Source organism: Lepidochelys kempii, chromosome 2, assembly GCF_965140285.1.
Source record: "Lepidochelys kempii isolate rLepKem1 chromosome 2, rLepKem1.hap1, whole genome shotgun sequence".
Taxonomy (NCBI): Eukaryota; Metazoa; Chordata; order Testudines; family Cheloniidae; genus Lepidochelys; species Lepidochelys kempii.
This window is the reverse complement of record NC_136381.1, coordinates 52,607,227-52,631,927: the sequence shown is the minus strand read 5'-3', so window position 1 is coordinate 52,631,927 and position 24,701 is coordinate 52,607,227. Positions and strand designations below refer to the sequence as shown.

The 24,701-nt window shown below is 46.3% G+C and overlaps 1 protein-coding gene across 4 annotated transcripts in view; it reads right to left on the bottom strand.

Moving 5' to 3' along the window:
- LOC140906575 (uncharacterized) overlaps nt 1-22,030 on the bottom strand; it is a 56,341-nt gene extending 34,311 nt beyond the window's left edge. For 3 of the 4 annotated variants that reach the window (XR_012157155.2, XM_073330742.2, XM_073330743.2), the window contains exons 1-4: nt 21,925-22,030; nt 20,485-20,548; nt 12,513-12,602; nt 9,431-9,509 (exon numbers count right to left, since the gene is read on the bottom strand). Coding sequence is in view for 3 of the 4 variants with exons in the window: in XM_073330742.2 (XP_073186843.1) it covers nt 9,431-9,509; nt 12,513-12,602; nt 20,485-20,548; nt 21,925-21,934 (243 nt within the window). In the remaining variant the exon portion in view is untranslated. The remainder of the gene's footprint in view (nt 1-9,430; nt 9,510-12,512; nt 12,603-20,484; nt 20,549-21,924) is intronic. The other variant, XM_073330744.2, reaches the window with a different exon arrangement.
- Between the last annotated feature and the right edge of the window lie 2,671 nt (nt 22,031-24,701).

The following is a 24,701-nucleotide window of genomic DNA, read 5'->3' as shown; positions in this document are numbered from 1 at the left end:
GAATACAAAGTGTACAGTGCTCACTTTATATTTATTTTTGCTTACAAGTATTTGCACTATAAAAATACAAAAGAAATAGTATTTTTCAACTGACCTAATGCAAGTACTGTAGTGCAATCTCGTTATCATGGAAGCTGAACTTACAAATATAGAATTATGTACAAAAAAATAGAACAACGTAAAATTGCAGGTCCACTCAGTCGTCGTCCTTGTTCAGCCAATGGCTCAGACAAACAAGTTTGTTTAGATTTGCAGGAGATAATGCTGCCCATTTCTTGTTTACAATGTCACCTGAAAGTGAGAACAGGTGTTCTCATGGCCCTGTTGCAGCCGGCCTCACAAGATATTTACGTGCCAGATGTGCTAAAGATTCATATGTCCCTTCATGCTTCAACCACCTTTCCAGGGGACATGCACCCATGCTGATGATGGGTTCTGCTTGAAAACCATCCAAAGCAATGCAGACCGATGCATGTTCATTTTCATCATCTGAGTCAGATGCCACCAGCGGAAGGTTGATTTTCTTTTTTGGTGGTTTGGGTTCTGTAGTTTCTGCATCAGAGCGTTGCTCTTTTAAGACTTCTGAAAGCATGCTCCCTACCTCGTTCTTCTCAGATTTTGGAAGGCACTTCAGATTCTTAAATCTTGGGTTGAGTGCTCTAGTTATCTTTACAAATCTCATATTGTTACTTTCCTTGCGTTTTGTCAAATCTGCAGAGAAAGTGTTCTTAAAATGAACAACAACATGTGCTGGGTCATCTGAGACTGCCATAATATGAAATATATGGCAAAATGCAGGTAAAACCAAGCATGGGATGTACAATTCTACCCCAAAGAGTTCAGTCACAAATTTAATTAATGCATTATTTTTTTTAACAAGCCTCATCAGCATGGAAGCATGTGCTCTGGAATGGTGGCAAAAGCATGAAGGGGCATATGAACGTTTAGCCTATCTGGCATGTAAATACCTTGCAATGCTGGCTACAAAAGTGCCATGCAAATGCCTGTTCTCACTTTCTGGTGACATTGTAAATAAAAAGAGGACAGCATTATCTCCTGTAAATGTAAACGAATTTGTTTGTCTTAGCGATTGGCTGAACAAGAAGTAGGACTGAGTGGACTTGTAGGCTCTGAAGTTTTACATTGTTTTGTTTTTGAGTGCAGTTATATAAAAAATAATAATCTACATTTGTCAGTTGCACTTTCAGGACAAAGAGATTGCACTACAGTACTTGTATGAGATGAATTGAAAAATACTATTTCTTCTGTTTATCATTTTTACAGTGCAAATATTTGTAATCAAAATATACTTTGATTTCAATTACAACACAGAATACAAGATATATATGAAAATGTAGAAAAACATCCAAAATATTTAATATATTTCAATGATTTGTTTAACCATGCGATTAAAACAGTGATTAATCACGATTAATTTTTTTGAGGTAATCACCTGAGTTAACTGCGATTAATCAACAGCCCTACTTCCTAACTGTCAGGGTGGTTGAGCACTAGAATAAATTGCCTAAGGAGGTTGTGGAATCTCCATCACTGGAGATTTTTAAGAGCAGGATAGACTAACACCTGTCAAGGATGGTCTGGATAATATTTAGTCCTGCCATGAGTGCAAGGGACTGGCCTAGGTGACCTCTCGAGGTCCCTTCCAGCCATACAATTCTATGAAATAAACCTGTTTTATTCTTTAATTTAAACTAATCCAGTCTTGTCAATTGTTTGGGTAACTTAATTTAAGGTAGCAGTCTGTTGTATGTTAATCCCCTAAGAGGAGCAATACACCTAATATAGCTAGACTATCTAGGAGTGGGCTGGACAGTGCAAACCACACATTTTTTGGGGGGAAATCCAGGACTCAGGGTGTGTTTTGGGGTCACCTTGCAGGTAGTAATCAAGGCTGCTGAAAGCCAGAGTGAGACTGGTGTTTGCTGACAGTAGCTGGGGTCAGAGCTGTTGGATCAGGACTGTGGCTATACACGGACACTCAGGGTATGACCTGCATGCTGGTAGGCTGTTTGTGAGGAACCCAGATTGGGAGCTACAGCAGCAAAGCATTGTGAGGCACCCCAGGTTGCACGGCAGAGATGACACAGCTCCTCACTGGTCTGGATTGCACCCCAGAATGTCATAGATGGGATCAACCTTTAGATTCAGTGTGGACAGGGGCATGGTTAAAAAATTCACTGGAAAGATTTCATTGGCAGAGAGGACATTGTAGTAGAAAGAGAGAGCCTGAGACATAGGGCCTGGTATAAGAGGCCTGCTGTAAAGCCTAAGGCCTGAACCACAGTCACAGCCCCTGCTGATATAAAACAAAGTTAGCAGGAGTCAGGCTATGAGAAAAAGTCTGGCCCTGTTACAAAACATGCCTACTTGCAAATTCACTGAACTTGGCAAGAACAGGGCTGGTATTGCAACAACATAAACACTCCTAAGAATGCTAGGCTGTCATAAATATAAAGGGAAGGGTAAACACCTTTAAATCCCTCCTGGCCAGAGGAAAAACCCTTTCACCTGTAAAGGGTTAAGAAGCTAAGATAACTTCGCTGGCACCTGACCAAAATGACCAATGAGGAGACAAGATACTTTCAAAGTTGGAGGAAAAAAGGGTTCTCTCTGTCTGTGTGATGGTTTTTGCTAGGACCAGAGCAGGAATGCAGGTCAGAACTCCTGTAAAGCGTTAGTATGCAATCTAGTTAGAGATGCGTTAGATTCTGTTTTGTTTAAATGGCTGATAAAATAAGTTGTGCTGAATGGAATGTATATTCCTGTTTTTGTGTTTTTTGTACTTAAGGTTTTGTCTAGAGGGATTCTCTGTGTTTTGAATCTGATTACCCTGGAAGGTATTTACCATCCTGATTTTACAGAGGTGATTCTTTTAATTTTTCTTTAATTAAAATTCTCTTTTAAGAACCTGATTGCTTTTTCATTGTTCTTAAGATCCAAGGGTTTGGGTCTGTGTTCACCTATGCAAATTGGTGAGGATTTTTATCAAGTCTTCCCCAGGAAAGGGGTGTAGTGCTTGGGGGGATAGTTTAGGGGGAGACATTTCCAAGTGGGCACTTCCCCTGTTCTTTGTGTAACACTTTGGTGGTGGCAGCGTTTAACCTAAGCTGGTAAGAATAAGTTTATGGGGTCTTTCATGCAGGTCCTCACATCTGTACCCTAGAGTTCAGAGTGGGGAAGGCACAGGACATTTGTGTACACACATTCCAGGAGGATTGTGCCAGAACACCCCAATACCAAGTTATGGTATAAACACACTCCCAGAAGGTGATACAGGGACACACTGACCTGTCCTAAAGATAAGGTCAGGATGATAGTAAGATGGATAGTGATGTTTTGAGTGAACTAAAGTGTACAGGGTAAAGGGTGATAACTAACCACATCAGGGGCAATATGTAACTTGCTTGTATCAGTCTATAAAAGAGGGGTCACAGAGGGTGTGTCTCTCTCTGGCTGAGGGGGAGCAGAAAGTCCATTCTCATGGGCATACGTGTGTAAGCAGTCAGGATGAGCTCTACTGACATCTGGTGGTGAGTTGTGGCGGGTTGTGGAAAAGAACTTCAGGGGCTGATCTCATTTGCATAGGCACACCCACCCCGCCGAGGTGGTCACTTTGGCTGCTGTGGGATCCACAGTTTCTCTGTTATTGGGGCAGGAAGAATAAAGTGTTATTTTCCCAATTATGTGAATCAAGGACAGTGGAACTCTACTTGGCTTTTTGTTATGCTGGAGGGACTTGCCATCAACTAAGTAGCACTCGCTAGGCAAGGAACATGGGTTCCAAAACTCAGTGAATAGAAAGAGGCTGGGGACAGATGTTTGTACCTTGTGGTGTGGGTCCTTTCTAAGGGCCTTAAATGCCCACTGCACCTTCTCTTTTCATAGAATATAAGGGTTGGAAGGGACCTCAGGAGATTATCTAATCCAACCCCCTGCTCAAAGCAGGACCAATCCCCAACTAAATCTGCCCCAGCCCAGAGCCCTCTCCTGCATCCCAAATCCCTCATCCCTGGCCTTATCCCAGAGCCCACACTCCCAGCTAGAGCCCTAATCCCCTCCTGCACCCGAACCCCCTGCCCCAGCCTGGTGAAAGTCAGTGAGGGTGACAAATCCCCAACTAAATCTTTCTTCACTGTGTAATAGCAGAGCTAATTTTGATTCTATTAGGAGTCTGGTTACAGATTGCAGAGCTGAATTCACTTTGGGCCCTTGGTGCGCCAGCACTCGGGCTCCTCTGCTGTGAGCTGAAATCACTGAGTACTGTGTTAAGTAGTAGGGGACCTGAAGCTATATGGGTGAGCGGCTCGCGGGCTGGCTGGCGGAGTGGAGCAGCTGGTGGTGAAGGCTGTAGCAGAAACCCATGGAGAGGCGGGGCAGTTGGCCATTGGAGCATGTAAGGTGCCCCTTTACCCCCACCCCCATTTCCCCACAGGCTGCGCGGGGTGGGGGGGGTGTTAAAACTCTGTAGATGAACTTTTGGACTCTGGACTCACCAAGGACAGAGACAGAGACTTTTGGGTTGATGGACTTTGGGGTTGTTGGGACTTTGGGGGACTTTTGAGTTGCTGGACTCAAGAACCAAAGGGAAAGGACATGACCCAATTTGCTTGGGGTGGGTTTTGCTCATGGGTTGTGTTATGAATCCTGTTGGTGGTGTTTCCCCAACATAATGCCACATTGTTTCTCTCTGTTATTAAAAGGCTTTTGCTACACTCAGACTCTGTGCTTGCTAGAGGGGAAGTATTGCCTCTTAGAGGCACACCAGGGGTGGTGGTATATATTTGTCCCAGGTCACTGGGTCGGGGCTCGAGCCGGTTTTGCATTGTGTTATTGGAACGGAACCCCTAGATACTGAACCCTGCCTTTGTTGCTGCCAACTCTGACCGGCAGAAGGGTTACACATGTATTGAGTAAAAAGAAAAGGAGTACTTGTGGCACCTTAGAGACTAACAAATTTATTTGAGCATAAGCTTTCTTGAGCTACAGCTCACTTCATCGGATGCATTCAGTGGACAATACAGTGGGGAGATTTATATACACAGAGAACATGAAACAATGGGTGTTACCATACACATTGTAACAAGAGCGATCAGGTAAGGTGAGCTATTACCAGCAGGAGAGCGGGGGGGAGAGGGGAGAACCCTTTGTAGTGATAATCAAGGTGGGCCATTTCCAGCAGTTGACAAGAACATCTGAGGAACAGTGAGGAGTGGGGGCGGGGGGGATAAACATGGGGAAATAGTTTTACTTTGTGTAATGACCCATCCACTCCCAGTCTCTATTCATGCCTAAGTTAATTGTATCCAGTTTGCAAATTAATTCCAATTCAGCAGTCTCTCGTTGGAGTCTATTTTTGAAGTTTTTTTGTTGAAGTATTGTCACTTTTAGGTCTGTAATCGAGTGACCAGAGAGATTGAAGTGTTCTCCAACTGGTTTTTTAATGTTATAATTCTTGACGTCTGATTTGTGTCCATTTATTCTTTTACGCAGAGACTGTCCAGTTTGATCAATGTACATGGCAGAGGGTCATTGCTGGCACATGACGGCATATATCACATTGGTAGATGTGCAGGTGAACAAGCCTCTGATAGTGTGGCTGATGTGATTAGGCCCTATGATGGTGTCCCCTGAATAGATATGTGGACACAGTTGGCAACGGCCTTTGTTGCAAGGATAGGTTCCTGGGTTAGTGGTTCTGTTGTGTGGTGTGTGGTTGCTGGTGAGTATTTGCTTCAGGCTAGGGGGCTGTCTGTAAGCAAGGACTGGCCTGTCTCCCAAGATCTGTGAGAGTGATGGGTCGTCCTTCAGGATAGGTTGTAGATCCTTGATGGTGCATTGGAGAGGTTTTAGTTGGGGGCTGAAGGTGATGACTAGTGGCGTTCTGTTATTTTCTTTGTTGGGCCTGTCCTGTAGTAGGTGACTTCTGGGTACTCTTCTGGCTCTGTCAATCTGTTTCTTCACTTCAGCAGGTGGGTATTGTAGTTGTAAGAATGCTTGATAGAGATTGTGTAGGTGTTTGTCTCTGTCTGAGGGGTTGGAGCAAATGCGGTTGTATCGTAGAGTTTGGCTATAAACAATGGATCGTGTGGCGTGGTCTGGATGAAAGCTGGAGGCATGTAGGTAGGAATAGCGGTCAGTAAGGTTTCCGGTATAGGGTGGTGTTTATGTGACCATCGCTTATTAGCACCGTAGCGTCCAGGAAGTGGATCTCTTGTGTGGACTGGTCCAGGCTGAGGTTGATGGTGGGATGGAAATTGTTGAAATCATGGTAGAATTCCTCAAGGGCTTCTTTTCCATGGGTCCAGATGATGAAGATGTCATCAATGTAGCACAAATAGAGTAGGGGCATTAGGGGACAAGAGCTGAGGAAGCATTGTTCTAAGTCAGCCGTAAAAATGTTGGCATACTGTGGGGCCATGCGGGTACCCACAGCAGTGACATCATAATCAAAAAGGCTGACAAAGGAGGTGCTGTTGTCATCATGAATAGGTAGGAATATGAACAAGAGGCTGCTAGGCAGCTCTCTAACACCGCTTTCTACAAGCCATTATCCTCTGATCCCACTGAGGATTACCAAAAGAAACTACAGCATTTGCTCAAGAAAATCCCTGAAAAAGCACAAAGAACAAATCCGCACAGACACACCCCTGGAACTCTGAACTGGGGTATTCTATCTGCTACCCAAGATCCATAAACCTGGAAATCCTGGACGCCCCATTATCTCAGGCATTGGCACCCTGACAGCAGGATTGTCTGGCTATGTAGACTCCCTCCTTTTCTTTTTGCGAATACAGACTAACACGGCTGCTACTCTGAAACATGTATTGAGTGTACTTGTAGCATGTATAGGGGACTAATACCGTGCTTTGTAGGTAATAAACCTGGCCAAGTGCCTTTGCCTCTGACCCGACTCCGGTCTTCTTGGGCAGTTCCATCAAAGTCTGCTATCTGGCCAGAGCTAATGCAGCATGCAGAGAGAAAAAACACACACACACACACACAGCCAACAGCTGACAAAAGACACTAGGCTGTTGAGCGGGAACATAGCGGTTGCCAACGTTCTGATCGCACAAAATCAAACACCTCTGCCCCGAGACCCTGCTCACTCCATCCCTCCTCCGTCCATCGCTTGCTCTCCCTCACCCTCACTCACTTTCACCAGGCTGGGGCAGGGGGTTGGGGGGATGAGGGCTCCGGCTGGGAGTGTGGGCTCTGGGATAAGGCCAGGGATGAGGGGCATGGGATGTGGGAGAGGGATCTGGGTTGGGGTGCGGGGGGTGGGGGTTATGGGCTCTGGCCTGGAGATCTGGGCTACAGGTGGGGCCAGAAATGAAGGGCTCAGGGTGTAGAAGAGGGCTCTGGGCTGGGGTAGGGGGTGGGGATTCGGGCTCCGCCTGGGGGTATGGTCTCTGGGGTGGGGCTGAGAGGTTTGGGGTGCAGGAGAGGGCTCTGGGCTGGGTATGAGTGGTTTGCAGTGCGGGAGGGGTGTGGGCTCCAGCTTGGGGTGTGGGCTCTGGTGTGGGGCTGGGGATGAGGGGCTTAGGGTGCAAGAGAGGGCTCCAGATTGGGGCTGAGGGGTTCGGAGTGTGGGAGGGGGTCTGGGCTCTGGCTGGGGGTGTGGGCTCTGGGGTGGGGCCAGCAATGAGGTCTTTGGGGTGCAGGCAGGAGCTCTGGGCTGGGGCAGGGCATTGGAGTGAGGGAGGGGATGATGGTTCCGGCTGTGGGAGTGGGCTGGGGATGAGGGACTTTGGGGTGCAGGAAGGGGCTTAGGGCTGGGGCAGGGGGTTAGGGTATGTGGGGGGTGCAGGCTCCAGGAGGAAGTTTGGGTGTGGAAAGGGACTCTGGGTTGGGGCAGGGGGTTGGGGCGCGGGAGGGGGTGCGGGGTCCTGGCACTTCCCACGGCTCCCAGGAAGTGGCCATCAGGTCCCTGCGCCCCTAGGCGTATGGGCAGCCAGGGAGGCTCTGCGTGCTGCCATTGCGTCTGCAGGTGCTGCCCCCGCAGTTCCCATTGGTCACGGTTCCCAGCCAATGGGAGCTGCAGAGTTGTCACCGGGGGTGGGGGAAGTGCGCAGAGCTTCCCTGGCCGCCCATGAACCTAGGGGCCACAGGGACCCAGCAGCTGCTTCTGGGAGCCGCGTGGAGCCAGGACAGGCAGGGAGTCTGCTTTAGCCCCTCCCCCCACTGCGCTGCCGACTGGAGCGGCCAGTGTGCCTTTTCGAGCTGGTGTTCCGGTCAAAAACCAGATGCCTGGCAACCCTAGCTCAGGTACCACAGTGACAGAGGATCTGGGCATAGGTATTTTTCAGCAAGTTCCTGAATCCTGCACGGGTCCTTTATATATCTGCATATGAAGACAAGAACAAAAGCCACTCCTTAGGTGCTCAGGAAATGTCTGCCCCTATTTAAATGCCACTGATGAAGATATAGGGACTAATGTACCCAAGTTACAGCTGTTTAGGTGCTAGTTGATGCTAGGTTTTTAGCTGTAGTTGATACAGCTCTTGTGTGAGTAGCACATGTAGGCCATACTCATCATTACATGGCTCCTGATTCCACCCCCTTTTCTGTTCTCTGTGGATGTCCTATACAGCATCTTGAATATTACAGCCTTCAGAGTCAATATAGAAGATTGTCCCCTGACTGGTAACAACACGCTTCCATTTTGTAGTATAAACAAGACCTCTCGGTTTCATTCCTGAATCATGCCAAAGCATTGCACAAGTCAGAGCCATTGTCAAAACATAGTTAGGGGCCCATTTGCACAGCAAAATGGAACCATGCTGTAACAAGGTTTCTTCATGGAGTGAGTTGCTATAAGGGGCTGTCCAGGAATTATGTAACATGTAAGGAGGTAGGTGAGCCCTTAATTCTGCATGTTTGTTTCAGTGTTACAAAGTATTCCAAAGGGTGGATTGGTCTTGAAAAATCACCAAAAAATGTGGTACGTAATTTATGGACAGTCCCTAAATTTTTCCCCTTTGCACTTCAGAGGCGAGGAGGGAGTGAATTTTCCTAGTGTTTGGTCCAAGGGAGAGGATATTCAGTGTGTGCGCACTGGTGAGTATCTTTATTTTCAAATTCTTTATAGACTAGAACTTTTGTAACCAGAACTGTAGGAGCAATAACTACTAACAGTTCCAGAGTAAATAAGGCCTGTTAAGCTGGAGAGATGTAAGATGTGTGACTTGAGGTGACTCTACTGCCTGGTCAAACTGGTTGTGTGTGAGGGTGTGTGTGTGTGTGAGCTAGCTAGGGAATGTACATTTAAAAGGAAATGGGGGGAGAGCTTGAGAAAGCAAGAGGCCAGCAGGAATGAAGAAGCAGATTAGTGTGCTGCATTCGGGTTGTATTTAAAAAAGAGATTTACTGAGTGGGAGTTAAAGAAATCTAGACAACATTAGAAAACTACCTTCATCTTCTGCAACACTTTTTCCGCTTGAGTGCTGATTTTTGGTTGAATACTGGTAGCCTTTTTAACCTGCTCTCTTGTTTACAATGTATGGTTAAGGAACAATTTGCTCAAATGGGCAAAAGATCAGACTAATACAGTTTTATTATTTCCAACATTCATTTGGTAACTGGGAGCAGTGGTGGTTTTCTCATTTTGTTGCTAAAATTACTACAATCAGAATAAAGAAAAGGAGTACTGGTGGCACCTTAGAGACTAACAAATTTACTTGAGCATAAGCTTTCGTGAGGTACAGCTCACTTCATCGGATGCATGCAGATCAGATGTGTAGGCATCCCACTGTGCAACTCACCACTGTCCCCAGTGCACAGTCCTTTGGGAACTTTTGGCAATGCATGATGGGTACAAGCAAGGACTTTCTTTCCCAATTGGCAGATTACCATTGGAAATGTGGAAATGCCAGGGGTGAAAGTAGGCCGATACGGCATACCGGTAAGAAGCCAGTACTAGTCTGTACGCAGCCAACGTTAAAGCGCTGCCCCTTTTGCTCCCCTCCGGGCTGCTGATGCCGGGGGGGAGAAGAGGGAGAGGGGGCGGACAAAAGGAGCAGCTGCCCCAGGGCCGGCGATTTAAAAGGGCCCGGGGCTCCTGGCTGCCATTGCTGCTACTGTGGCAGTGGCTGGCGCCCTGGGCCCTTTAAATCGCTACTGGAGCCCCGGGCGGCATGGGCCAGGCAGCGCGGATGGGCTGGCTGGGGGACTGACCCCCAGCCCCTCCCCTTCTGCCTGAGGTCCTGCCCCTTCTGGGGGCCTGGAGCCATGCCCCCATACCGGTAAGTGTTTAATATTACTTTCACCCCTGGGAAATGCTAATAGTAACCCTGGGGGACCCAGCCTACCCCTTGCTCCCCTGACTCATGAAGCTGTACAGCAACCAGCTCAACAGCACTACCTTCTTACTTCTGCTCTGGATTGCTTGTGCATGGTGCCACAGCACCCGCCATGATGAGCGTGGCCTTTCAGAGGTTGGGGAAATGAAAAGGGAAGTTCTCAGTTGCATGATTCTAGTAGCACAGGGCAATGGGACTGAATAGTGGCACCCTTTTCCACAGGAAGTGGGGATTTTAGCTGACATCTCAGTCCCGAGGGTAACAGAAGCAGAGAGAGCACAGCTGCTGTTGGTGTCTCGAGCCGCCCAGGCTTATGTGCATGGGCAGCCAGTATAATAGGCCAGGGCGCTGCCGCTGACCTGCCGCCAGACAACTGGGCCCCACCCCTTCCCCAATGCAGCGAGCCAGCAGCCGGCTGACTGAGGAGGCTTGGCCGGGTGCTGGGGCCGGCAGCTTGAAGGGGGGAGGTGGGAGGAACTGGCGCTCGGGAAGGCTGCCAGCTCAGCTCGGCGCTGGGGCCGGCCCGACTCTGGAGGTGCTGGGGCCGGCCCGGCGCTCGGGTGGGACCAGCAGTTCGGCCCACTGCTGGGGACAGCCCGACGCTCGGGGTCGGGGGGGGAGAGGGCGGTGGCTTGGCCCGGCACTCGGGGGGTGGAGGGGCAGGTGGCTCGGCCCAGCACTGGGGCTGGCCTGGGGCTCAGGAGGGGAGTGGGCGGTAGCTCGGCCCAGTGCTGGGGCCGGCCTGTCGCTGGGGCCAGCAGGTGTGGGCTCCTCCGGTCGGAGGGGGGGCCCTCAGGGCTTTTCCTTTTGGGGGAGTTCGGGGCTCCAGTGGGGGGGCGGGGTCTTGGGTGGAAGGGGCGGGGCTTGCAGGCTAGCCTCCCCAAAGCAGGGGTTCACCTGCCACCCATGCCCATATGCTGCTTATCTGTGTACTGCAATGGTGCCTGCTGAAGTAACTGCTGAGTGGTGTGGGAAAGTATCCTACTGTGGAGGAAGAAATAAGGCAGCCCTCCCTAGAAACTTTTGGCACAGGATTGCAGACTACCTGACATGCAGCTCTTTGTAAAAGTGGCACACCTATGGCTCAGCAGTGGATCGATTGTTGGTCTCCCTGGCCTTCGAGTATGCCTGCCACAGGTCCTCGGCTTTCATTTGGCACTGCTGCTGGTCCCTGTCATACCCCTTCTCCTGCATCCCCTGAGCAATCTGCTCAGACATGTCTTGTCAGCATTTCTACAGCTGGTTCATAGCTGTGCCTGCACAGACTCTTCTCCCCATAGGCCCAGGAGATCCAATATCTCCTGTTTACTTCATGCAGGAGTGTGTCTGGAGCGTGTTGCTGACTTGATCAGCTGGCCAGTTGCACTCAACAATGGAGAGCTGCTAGATGGGCTCACCCTGCCAGGCAACCAGGAAAAGGAATTTTAAAAGTTTGTAGGGCTTTAAAACTGGGGGGAGGGGAGGGCCTTCCACTCTCTGTGACCCCTGGGCAGTGGAGTTCACAGGAGCATTGTGGGATAGCTGCTGGAGGACAGTGTGGGCTGACATAAGTAATGCAGTGTCTAAAGAGGCACTCTATTCACTTAAGTACATCGACTATGGCTCTACGCTGCTTGGGGTGGTGGTGTTACTATGTTGGCATAACCGCGAGCTTCCAGCGGTGGGAGATCAATTTAAGTGTAGAGACATGCACAGCTAGGTCAATGTAAGCTGCCTTGCATCAACCTAACTTTGTAGTGTAGACCAAGCCATAGTTTCCAAACAGGCAACTGAACTTCGTATCCAAGACAAAAGTTCAATCTGACACAGAGGTTGTCATGGTTTCTGCTGTATTCCATCCCCAGTGGTGAGAAAGTCCTTTCCCTATAGAATTCAGTCTATTCTCAAACTAAGATAAGAGCATACCCATGAGACCTGCAGGGATCAAATGTATCCTCCCAAATAAGGGGATTCGCACACACATTCCAAACAAGGAAGAATCACCCATGGAGCCCCACACAAAAGGAATCCTTTTCATGTCCTACAGTAAATGAAATGATTCAACTATGTTTTTTTCTAGCAGGAGAATTAAGTACAGTTCCCCAAGTGAATGCTGCAACATTCTGTAATTCTTTATCAGGTGCAATATGGTATTCTGTCAGGAAAAATAAATAGCTTTTTAAATAATAAAGATTTGTTTTTTTTAAAGGATATAGAAATGATGTCTCAAGTTCCAGTAGGTAGACTTCTTTCTGCAGATTCTTTATGTACTCTGCCTCAATTGAACTCAGCGTGTCCATTTGTCTGCAGAGAGAGAAAGAAAAGCAAAGGTAAGGGTTTTTTTACAAAGCATATTCCAATATACTCTAGAGCAGGGGTAGGCAACCTGCGGCCCACATGCAGCCGGTCAGGGTAATCTGCTGGCGGGCTGCAAGACAGTTTGTTTACATTGACCATCCGCAGGCATGGCTCCCCGCAGTTCGCCATTCTCAGCCACTGGGAGCTGCGGGAAGTGGCCGCCGCTTGTGGGCTGCAGGTTGCCCACCACTGCTCTAGAGGTTATACCCACAGTGGCATCTGTTTGTCACTGCTCCTTTGAAAATCAACCTTAGCCCCTATGAAAGTAACTGTCTCATTTATGGAAGCTGGCAAATAAACCTGTTACAAAAAAGAGGAGGAAGATGAGGTGTCTAATCTTCTGCTTTTGTGCTACTGGTTCCTCTTACCAAGTAATGGGCCTTCAGATGGCAATACAATCAATGTCAAAAACTCCTTTGTGCCTATGTTTTGTTGTGGTTTAGTTTTTTAATAATTCTTGAGCCACTAGATGAAACAGATCTTACCTTTTGGTTTCAGCAAAGCCATAGTCTATTTTATCTTATCCTTAATACATAAGTTTGCAGTGGTTGGGACAGAAAAACTTGTGATGGGATCTGTATGAAAGTCCATATTTTCTGCCTTTAGTTCTGACTTTAACATATATATATATATCAGAGCTTCAGGTTCTATACTGACTGCAACTTCCAGCCTTAGTTAACTTTTTGACTTTTTTATGACACTTCAATATTTATAGCATAAATCGAACATGTACTTCTGAGATCCATCTTTACTGATTTATTTTCAAACAAACATTTTCCCACCTTAGGTTTAAAAACAAAAATTAAAACTCCCCCTTCCTCCACTATCCAAATTCAAGAGCTGATTGAAACCAGCATGCAGGCCATTCACCTCTGCCTCAGGCTGAGGATGGTGTTTCCTCTTAGGATATGTCTACGCTGTAATTAAAAACTTGTGGCTAGCCTTTGCCGACTGATTGGGCTCCCACCTCGGCAGGGACTAGAGCCTTGGACATCTTCACCACAATTAAACAGCTCTGAGAGCTCGAGCCCTGTGAGCCTGAGTCAGCAGGCACGGGCCAGTCAAGGGTGTCTAATCACAGTGTAGTCATAAGGGCCAATTCAAGTTTATCTCCATCCTTCAGCAACCTGGAGTTCCCACACTTCTCAGATGGCAGTTTGCAGACAGCAGGAGCTCAACAAATCAATGACATAGATGGGAGGAGGGAGGGGTTGGTTTGAAGAAAATAAAATCCATGATATATGTTAAGCTGCTTCCTCTGCTTGATTTTTGTAGGTCTCTTATTTCATGCCTTTCAAAAGCTATGACAGAGTCATGTGCCACATCTGGCGTTAATAGTTTGAATGCTGTGCTAAGTATTCAATGCTATTTGCAAATTGTGACCTCCAGGACAGGGTGTTCTCTCAGCTGTGCTCATTCTTCTGAATCACTCCACTCTGGTCTCATCTTCTTGCCCTCGCCCACAAGGGTTGTTCTGGCAGCTGTCTCTCAACCCCTTGGGACTTCTCCACCTACCATTTCACACTTATTGATGGCCCCTGTGTCTGTCCAGCCGCCACATTTGCAGCTTGAACAACGAGCCACCACTTTACAGCTGCACAATAGCACTACAAGCAGAGCCTTGGGGGGGACTGGAGGAAGGTGACTTCATGTATCTTTCGTACCCTCCTTCCTCTTGGATTCTGGGCTGCTGTGGGGGCTGGGATAGGTATGAGCATGTGTTTTAGCAGCTCCTGAGCTGCTCTTATTTACAGCAGGGCTGTGAAGCAGCCCGGAAATCCCTGTAACATTCAGCACTATGCAGACACACCCCTGCATACTCCTTACACTGCAACAGGGGGGCCATTTATGACAGCCCTGCATAGCTGCCAACATAGGGAAATTCTCCACAGGACAGTTGTGGCTCCTTTATGGCCCTGAAGCCTCCATAATCTGGCCCTAAAACTTTATTTGCTAAATAGCTGAGGGCCCTAGGCTCCAGTCCTCTGAGTGAAGGGGATACAAACATGCAGCTGCAGGTGTGGAAGAGTGTAAAAGTTCCTAGCAGAGCTAGGCTAGCAAGGGGTGGGAGAGACTAGAGTGCTGCAGAGTAGTGGGAAGGCTTTGTGTACATGGCTCCCCCACACTTCACAGGGCCTAAACTCCTTCCTTGTGAGGGGATATTCAACAGAAGGTTCTGCCAGAGCTTCTAAGGCCCCCTCTTGCATGTTTCTCCAGTGGAGAGAGTGAAGTAGTCCAATAGAGCATTAAAAATATTCCTGGCTCATTTTGTTAATTCCACTGTATTATTAAAAATGAAAGAATATTAAAAAACATTCGTCATTATGCTTATGTTAGACACTGAAAAGGAACAAATCCATCTCTATTGTTTCTAGCCAGTTTTAGTATTTATACCCTATCACAATTTTCTGATGGGTGGGCTGGGCTGAAAACACCACAGAGAATGGATTAGCTTAAAGAAACACTATTTCCCTTGGATTTTAAATCACGGAAACATTTCTGCTGCTCTGAAGTATGGTAAAGTGATACAAAAGTGAAATCTGAGGCCTTCAAATGAAGCTCTTCTCTTTCATCCCCCTTTTAAGGCGTGGAAAGGTGTTAGCAATGTTAACTATAGTAATTCAAGTTACCCGGAAACAGTGAATTTCAAGCTTCCTTAAAAAGAAAAATTCTAGTTTTGTGATTGTAGGCTATGGGGAGAAGTGATTAATTTCAAAACCATAAACGCCTCACAACCCTGGGTACCCCTGCGGAGTCTCTCACACATCTGTAGACAAACACATCATCAGTGCTCACAATGCAATATCATTTTCCTTATGACTCTGCTGCATGACATATGCCTTCCTCTCCTACGCTTTCTTCTACTGGATTTCCTATGGCTGGAAATTAAAGAGACCAGGTGGGTGAGGTAATATCTTTTATTTCAGTGGTTTTCAAACTGGGGTACGTGTACCTCTAGGGGTACACAAGGTCTCATCAGGGGGTACGTGAGAAAAATCCTGCAATGACAGACAAGGCACTTTATTTAGTAAGACCTGGCAATCTAATCATAGGTATATTATGACTATCTCAGCTGGGGGTATGTGGTAGACTACATTATTTGGAAAGGGGTATGCAGCCTAAAAAGTTTGAAAACCACTGTTTTATTGGACCAACTTCTGTTGGTGAGAGAGACAAACTTTCTAGCTTGCACAGAGCTCTTGTTCAGGTCTGGGAAACGTACTCAGAGCATCACAGCTAAATACAAGGTTAAAACCGATTGTTTAGCATAAGGAGTTAACGCATATTCATATCAAGGGACCATTCAAGGTGAAATGGCCCATTAAGACCTTTCCAGTCATAGGGCGTAAAGGAGAAAAATATGGCTGGAAATCTCATTCTGAGCGAAGATGGAGTTTTTCAAAAGCGTCTAAGGGTATGTCTTCACTATCAATGTTAAAGCGCTGCCGGGCTGTGTAGTCACGGCACCAGCACTGGGAGCACTGTAAAACAGTGCTAGGAGCATTGTAAAAAAACAGCACTGTAAAAAAACCACCCCCACGAGGGGAGTAGCTACCAGCACTGGTGCACTGTCTACACTGCCACTTTACAGGGCTGAAACTTTCTCACTCAGAGCTGTGAAAAAACACACACCTGAGCGAGAAAGTTTCAGCGCTGTAAAGTGGCAGTGTAGACAAGGCCTAAGAGAGTTAGGACATGTCTACACTTGCCATTTCAAGTGGAAAAAGTCCCTTTTTTGCACAAAAACCATGGGAAAGTCTACACTTAACAATGACTTTATGCGGTGAAACTCAGAAGTTTCACTGCAAAAAGAAAACCACATCCATAAGAGGCGTACAGCTCTTATTGGTGATGCTTCTGTGGTGATGTGCAAGTGAAGACACGTTCTTTGTGTTTACACAGCTTTTAGCCTCCTGAGGATATCCCATAGTGCCTAGGTATATAGTATATAGTTCTGTGGTGACCTAGAATCCTCTTTTTGATGTCTCCCACTCAAGGAATATTTCCAACACACCTCTGAACAGCATACTAACCCACAGAGACCTTCCTACCAACACTACAAAAAGAAGGATTCTGGGTGGACTCCTCCTGAAGGTCAAAACAACAGACTGGACTTCTACATAGAGTGCTTCCGTCAACATCCACGGGCTGAAATTGTGGAAAAGCAGCATCACTTGCCCCATAACCTCAGCCATGCAGAACACAATGCCATTCACAGCCTCAGAAACAACTCTGACATCATCATCAAAAGGGCTGACAAAGGAGGTGCTGTCATCATCATGAACAGGTTGGAATATGAACAAGAGGCTGCTAGGCAGCTCTCCAACACCACTTTCTACAAGCTATTACCCTCTGATCCCACAAAGGGTTACCAAAAGAAACTACACCATCTGCTCAAGAAACTCTGTGAAAAAGCTCAGGAACAAATCCGCACGGACACACCCCTAGAGCCCCGAGCAGGGGTATTCTATCTGCTACCCAAGATCCATAAACCTGGAAATCCTGGACGCCCCATCATCTCAGCCATTGGCACCCTGACAGCAGGATTTTCTGGCTATGTAGACTCTCTCCTCAGGCCCTACACTACCAGCACTCCTAGTTATCTTTGAGACACCACTGACTTCTTGAGGAAACTACAATCCATCGGTGATCTTCCTGAAAACACCATCCTAGCCACTATGGATGTAGAAGCTCTCTACACCAACATTCCACACAAAGATGGACTACAAGCCATCAGGAACAGTATCCCTGATAATGTCATGGCAAACCTGGTGGCTGAACTTTGTTACTTTGTCCTCACCCATAACTATTTCACATTTGGGGACAATGTATACCTTCAAATCAGTGGCACTGCTATGGATACCTGCATGGCCCCACAGTATGCCAACATTTTTATGGCTGACTTAGAACAATGCTTCCTCAGCTCTCGTCCTCTAATGCCCCTACTCTACTCGCCCCTGCTCTACACTGATGACATCTTCATCGTCTGGACCCATGGAAAAGAAGGCCTTGAGGAATTCCACCATGATTTCAACAATTTCCATCCCACCATCAACCTCAGCCTGGACCAGTCCACACAAGAGATCCACTTCCTGGACACTACGGTGCTAATAAGCGATGGTCACATAAACACCACCCTATACCGGAAACCTACTGACCGCTATACTTACCTACATGCCTCCAGCTTTCATCCAGACCACGCCACAAGATCCATTGTCTACAGCCAAGCTCTACGATACAACCGCATTTGCTCCAACCTCAGACAGAGACAAACACCTACATGATCTCTATCAAGCGTTCTTACAACTACAGTACCCACCTGCTGAAGTGAAGAAACAGATTGACAGAGCCAGAAGAGTACCCAGAAGTCACCTACTACAGGACAGGCCCAACAAAGAAAATAACAGAACGTCACTAGCCATCACCTTCAGCCCCCAACTAAAACCTCTCCAACACACCATCAAGGATCTACAACCTATCCTGAAGGATGACCCATCACTCTCTCAGACCTTGGGAGACAGGCCAGTCCTTGCTTACAGACAGCCCCCCAGCCTGAAGCAAATACTCACCAGCAACCACACACCACACAACAGAACCACTAACCTAGGAACCTATCCTTGCAACAAAGCCCGTGGCCAACTGTGTCCACATATCTATTCAGGGGACACCATCATAGGGCCTAATCACATCAGCCACACTATCAGAGGCTCGTTCACCTGCACATACCAATGTGATATGTGCCAGCAATGCCCCTCTGCCATGTACATTGGCCAAACCAGACAATCTCTACATAAAAGAATAAATGGACACAAATCAGACGTCAGGAATTATAACATTCAAAAACCAGTTGGAGAACACTTCAATCTCTCTGGTCACTCGATTACAGACCTAATAGTTGCAATTCTTCAACAAAAAAAACTTCAAAAACAGACTCCAATGAGAGACTGCTGAATTGGAATTAATTTGCAAACTGGACACCATTACATTAGGCTTGAATAGAGACTGGGAGTGGATGTGTCATTACACAAAGTAAAACTATTCCCCCATGTTTATTTCCCCTCCCCCCACCTACTGTTCCTCACACGTTTTTGTCAACTGCTGGAAATAGCCCACCTTGATTATCACTACAAAAGTTTTTTTTCTTTTCTCTCCTGCTGGTAATAGCTCACCTTACCTGATCACTCTCGTTACAGAGTATATATAACACCCATTGTTTCAGGTTCTCTGTGTATATAAAATCTCCCCACTGTATTTTCCACTGCATGTATCCGATAAAGTGAGCTGTAGCTCACGAAAACTTATGCTCAATAAATTTGTTAGTCTCTAAGGTGCCACAAGTACTCCTTTTCTTAGTGCCTCGGTGAGCACTCTAGCCAGCAGCTCTGCTGCTCTGATGCCAGGTAAACAGACATCCACTCCTCCCCCTGTAAAGCCCTGGGAACTTTGAAACTCCCCTTTGTGTTTTCTTGGCAAGTGCTTACTTATCTGGCCAGGTGACAATTCCTGCTCCCGATCCCCTACTTGGAGCAATGCTGAGCTACTGGAGCTTTTCAGTGTCTGGGGAGAGGAGGCTGTGCAGGCACCCAGGATGTCCTGCGATCACCCCCCTCCCTTCCCACAAGACCCATTTTCAGACTGGAGAGAGCAGCTCTGTGGGATGGCTGCCCTAGAGCCCTGCGAAGTGCTGCTAATGTAAACACTCTCTGACACCTAAGGAATTAAGTGAGTACACAAACCAGCGCTTTATTTTCCCCGGTTCCCTATCACTGGTGAAACTTGTAGTCCAAAAACTCTGCAAGTGTAGACATACCCTTAAGAACCAAACTCCCATTGACTTTCCCTTCAGCATATTTAAAAGTCCTACCCCCCACTCTCATCTTAAAAAACCCCAAAACATTTCTTCCATGAGCCTTATCTCACCTATTCTCTTCCATCAAGGAGGCTTAGGCCAGGCAGGTCTACAAAAACACTGCAGAGGCACCGCTGTAGCACTTCAATGAAGATGCTACTACTCCAATGGGAGGAGCTTTTCCTGTCGGCATAGTTAATCCACCTCCGTGAGAGGCAGTAACTATTGCATGGAAGAAGCTCTCCTGCCAGCATAGTGCTGTCTACATTGGGGGTTAGGTTGGTATAACTGCATTACTCGGGAGGTGTGTATTTTTCACACCCCTGAGTGACATAGTTATACCAATGTAAGTTTATAGTGTAGACCTGGCCTTAGAAAAATAAGGAGGGAGGGAAAAAAAGCTTAACATCCTTACTCTGGCCCCGATCCAGCAAAGCACTTAAGCAAGTGAATAGTCCTACTGAATCAACTGGAATTAATCATATTTAAAATTAAGCATATGCTTAAATGCCTTGTTAAATCAGGGCCAGAGTGTTCAGCATGTTGCAAAAAATCAAACTCTAAGTCTGTAACTTGTTTCCTAATTTGTATACCACCTCCTTCTCCTGTACATTGTCTTAGACTATAAGTTCTTTGAGACAAGGACTCTGTGACATTTGTCTACACTACAAGGCACTTAGCACACTTTTGAGACTATACAAATAATAACTTTTCTGTTAAACAAGGAACACCAAGAGGATTCTAATCTTCACATATACCAGGAAAGCAATTTTAAAAGGTAGTTTAATTTGGGGGGAAGAGTTGCTAGTAGCTTTATAGTAAGCAAATGGTCTGACAAATCTATACAAGTAAAGAGTCAATTGGGCTCCAGCAGTAGGTAATGTGCATATAGAGTCAGACTATAATACAGTGCTAAATATCTTTTTGAAACAAAGTCACAGAAATCCCTAAGGGAAGTTATACTGCTGTTCTACTCACTTGAAACTAGGTGCCAGGTTGCGTGTGTGAGTCATTTTTGAAGCATAGAATTTCTTTGACTTTTCTGGAATTAGAAATGACACAGTACACTCAGTTAAGCACACACTAGGAATACATCATTGATGCGGATACTTAATTGACATGATCTTTAAAATTCAAAGGTCTGATGCACACTTTCAACTTTCCTAATGTTTAGATGCATCTTGAAGTGTTAAATTCTGCTCACCTTGTTTATGGGTCTAATTCTACCGATTTCAATATCGTGATAGGATTATGCACATAAACAAAGTGAGCAGAATTGGGCTAACATTCTCTCTCCTCGCCCTGTGGGGTTTTTTGGTCTTATATTTGACTATGCTGTGTTATATTAAAATAACATACATCTTTAGGTTTCTAAACTCTTTTTTTACTTCGATGGCAGTTTTGACTCACTCTATTGTCTCTCTCTCACAGATGTTCAGAAATAAGATTATCTTTAATTGTGATTAATACCAAGCACTAAATGTTTTGCATGAAATTCACATATTTTATTAAAAAAAGAGATACAGTGTGAGGTGGCTTTGTATATCAATTTGCATTTAGAGATGAAAATATCCTAAAAATCAAGCAGCCTAAATATTTCTAATGCACACTCCAATTCACATGCATAGGAAAGTGAAATGTTAAGTAGTCATGCTTGAGTTTCCACTTTTGGAAGTTTGTCCAATGAAGTAAAATCCTGCCACTCAATGGGGTGACATGGATTTTGTTTTAGCATATCACAACCCAATTTTCCCACAGGATTATGTTTTTCAAGCTTCAGAACTGATTCCAGAGCTGGTCCCCCAAATACTGCTGCTGACGCATGGAATCTCCCTGAGGAAATCAATATAATGTTGGAAATAACAGGACAGATGGCAGCCTTAGGTTGAGTGATCCACGTGTTGAATTAATTAATTTAAGGGCAAGTTACAGCTGTCCGTAGTCCATACTGGGTCAAAATTCCCTGCGTGGGGAAGGATTTCAGGATTTGATCCTCAGGGCTGAATTTGGGTTGTGCAGGATGAATGTCACTGATGAATTGGGCCATCAGTCAATAAAGTGCTTTGGGATCCTTCCAGATGAAAGGTGCAATATAAACATAGGTAATTATTGTCATTCCTCCTTCCTCCCTTTCCCCACACTGTCTGTCCTGCTTCTTTACTAATAATATAGATTCTAGCTGTCTGGGGCTTCAGGTCTGATTCAGTTGGAAGCATTTTTATTCTATGCCACAGCTCATTTTTGTCTCAAAATAAAGTAAAATGACCCGCTGGTCTCCTTTGCAACTTGCCTCCATCAGAGCAGGATCTTCATTACAATCTAGTCCCAAGGGCAGTCCTCTCCCAGTTCCCCCCAGCACTGACAGCACACTGGTCATTCACACACAAGCAGACAGCATTGCTGGGCTTCAGGACTTACCAGGCTGCATCTCCTACATGTATTGTTCAGAAGAAGGAACAGCGCAGAAGAATAACAGCCTAAATGCCTTGGGAGGTTGGAAACTCTTGCTGTCTGTGCCCAGCCCTGTTTGCCAGCCTTGCTGCTGCTATAGAAACCATTTACCAGCGCAGACTCCTTTCTGCAGAGAGGGCTGGTGCTGCATTACACTGGCCACTGGGGGCTCAGTTTACTCGATCTAAAGGGCCGTAGGATTTTTGAAGGGTGTAGGTAGCTGCTGGGATGGATTGAGGCAGAAAAAAATATTATTGTTCCCCTTTAACTGGGGATGCAATTGATCAGATGGGACAGTAAAATAGAATTAATAAGAAAATTAGAAATAGGAAGATTGTGGAGAAAATCAGCCACCAAAGGAGTATCCAAACTCCTACATCATACAGTTTTATGCTTTTCCATCTGTGGTTGTCTTTGAGTGGGGAAGCTATGTAGTAAACTAGGTAAAGCTTGGCAGCCTGATGAGGCTACTGCAGTATTGCCAGCCCCAAGTGGAAAAAATAATTGGAAACCCCAAAATCACAGCTTTGGCTTTAAACTCATGACAGTTTAAAAACCTGTTGGGGGTCTTTTCATTTGCCTCCTGGTTTTTGAGTCTTTAGGGTTGTCTGCAGCCATGAAATCCCATTAGCCTGGGTCCAGCACTTCCCCCAGTTCAGTCTTTGTTCCTCAGGTGTTTCCCGGAGTCCTCTTATGTGGGGAGTGAAGAACAACAGATGATGTCACTCCCTGCCTTATATAGCTTTAGCATATGGCGGGAACCCTTTGTTTCAAAACTTGGTTCCCAGACTGGTTTGTGGAAAAATACTGACATCCCAAGCTGGAGTCCAGCATCATGTGGCCTGGTTACATGTCCTTGTAGAGTTATAGCAGCCATTACTTACAGGCTATCTGTAGGGTTCTCAGGAAGGCTCAGTAGTTGGGAGATAAGCTTCTCCTAAGGCCTGTTGTTTTCCCTAATGGCTCATTGCCCTGAATAGGCCCAATCAGCTGTCTAGGCTGGAAGCATCTTGTCAAGTGGGCGTTACCTAGTTGCAACTACATTTGAAGTACAGATGCATAGTCGGTATTCATAACTGCAGATAAAAAATGATACATGCATCCAAATAGGATAATCATATGCAGCAAATCATAACTTTTCGAATGACACCTTACATGAACCATCTTGAATAAAATACATCATAATTAGGCTATAATATCATAATAATATCACTATGAAGAATATGGGGTGCAATGTCATTTACAGGACTCCAGTGTCTGGGGCTTTTAAGAAAAAACACCGCATATTGCAATCATGAGAGCTGGCAACATGGTTACTGATACTGTCATGTTTATTTAGCTCTCTCACTGTATTATAGGCAGAGCTGATAGTGTTGCCAGTTCTTAAGGTTGCCTATCACTTCCAATGATAAGACCCTCTTTTCACAGCTGCTTAGAACTTTGCCAGATTTAACCATTCAGACTGAAATTTCCTCTACCGTATGTCTGCCTGGACTTTTGGGGAAAGTTTCAGCAAAAATGGTTCTGCTATTTCTGAGCATGAGATTAGGGAAAAATATTTTTTTTTTCTCCTTCATGTTAAAAGAAGTTACACAACCATTTCACTGGGGAGAAACTCTGGTGCCTCCATGGTTTGGCATGTGCTTGAGATGGGATGGTATTTGTGCCAAGGATGTGCCTTTTGCTGTTCCCAGGAAAAAAACTATTCAAATTTGACCAATTTATAAATTTCTGAAAAATCTCGGTTTTCACATGCTCAGCAAAAACTTGTTATAGAATTTGGCAGATAAATTCTCTGAAGAGCCCATCTGCACTGAGCATGCTCCTTCCCAGAGCTGTAGGGGCTAAGCAGGACTTTCCCTGCAGTATCTACTCCTGGCTGTTGTGGCACCAAACACAGGAATTGAGAGCACGGAGACTGTCTCCTCTGTACTCTCAATGTCCCCTCTGCTGGTGCCCAGGAAGCAAGGAGTGAGGATGCCTTCTAACTCAAATGCGAAGGTGAAGAGGCAGATTTGAAGGAGCGTTGTAGAGTATAATGGGACAAGGAACCTGGAGGAGGGTGGGAACTAGGACTGGGGGGAGAATAGGACAGGAGATTGAGGGGTAGAGGGAAGACTGGAACTGGTAGGCAAGAAGATTGGGGATTAGGAGTCAGTGAAGAGGGGGAAAGCTAGGAGCCAGTGGGGTAGACAGATTGGACAATAAACCAGGGGGTGGGAGTGGGACTCAGATTGGCTGGGCAAGGAGACTGGGACAGGAGCCTGGAGGGATTCGATTGAGATAGGATGAGGAGCCTAACAGGGAGGTAGACTGGGACATGGACAGACCACCTAGAGGGGGAGACTAGGTCTGGGATGCAAAGCTAGAGGGGTGGAAACTAAAAGAGACAGGAAGTGGGAGGAGGTGTTCCGTAATGGCTAGGGAGCTGGACTGGGAGGCAGGAGACCTGCTGTGTAATATTGGCCAAGTTGCTAGAAGAGACAGGAAGAGGACAGGTTGGAAGGGTTGGGGCAGAAGGATTCAGCTCATGGGGAAAGAGAGGCAGGTAGGTCTATGACCACTGCATCAAAGTCATCTGACCTCTGGAATAGAACCCAAGATTCCTGAGTCTCACCAGTCCTTTGGCATCAGCAAACAGCTGTTAAAACCGCTAGGAAAAGTGTGTGTCCCACCCTCCTCTAATGCTGTTCTACATAGAGGATAATAACCCACTACTGCTATCTGTTACACTGTTAGCGCAA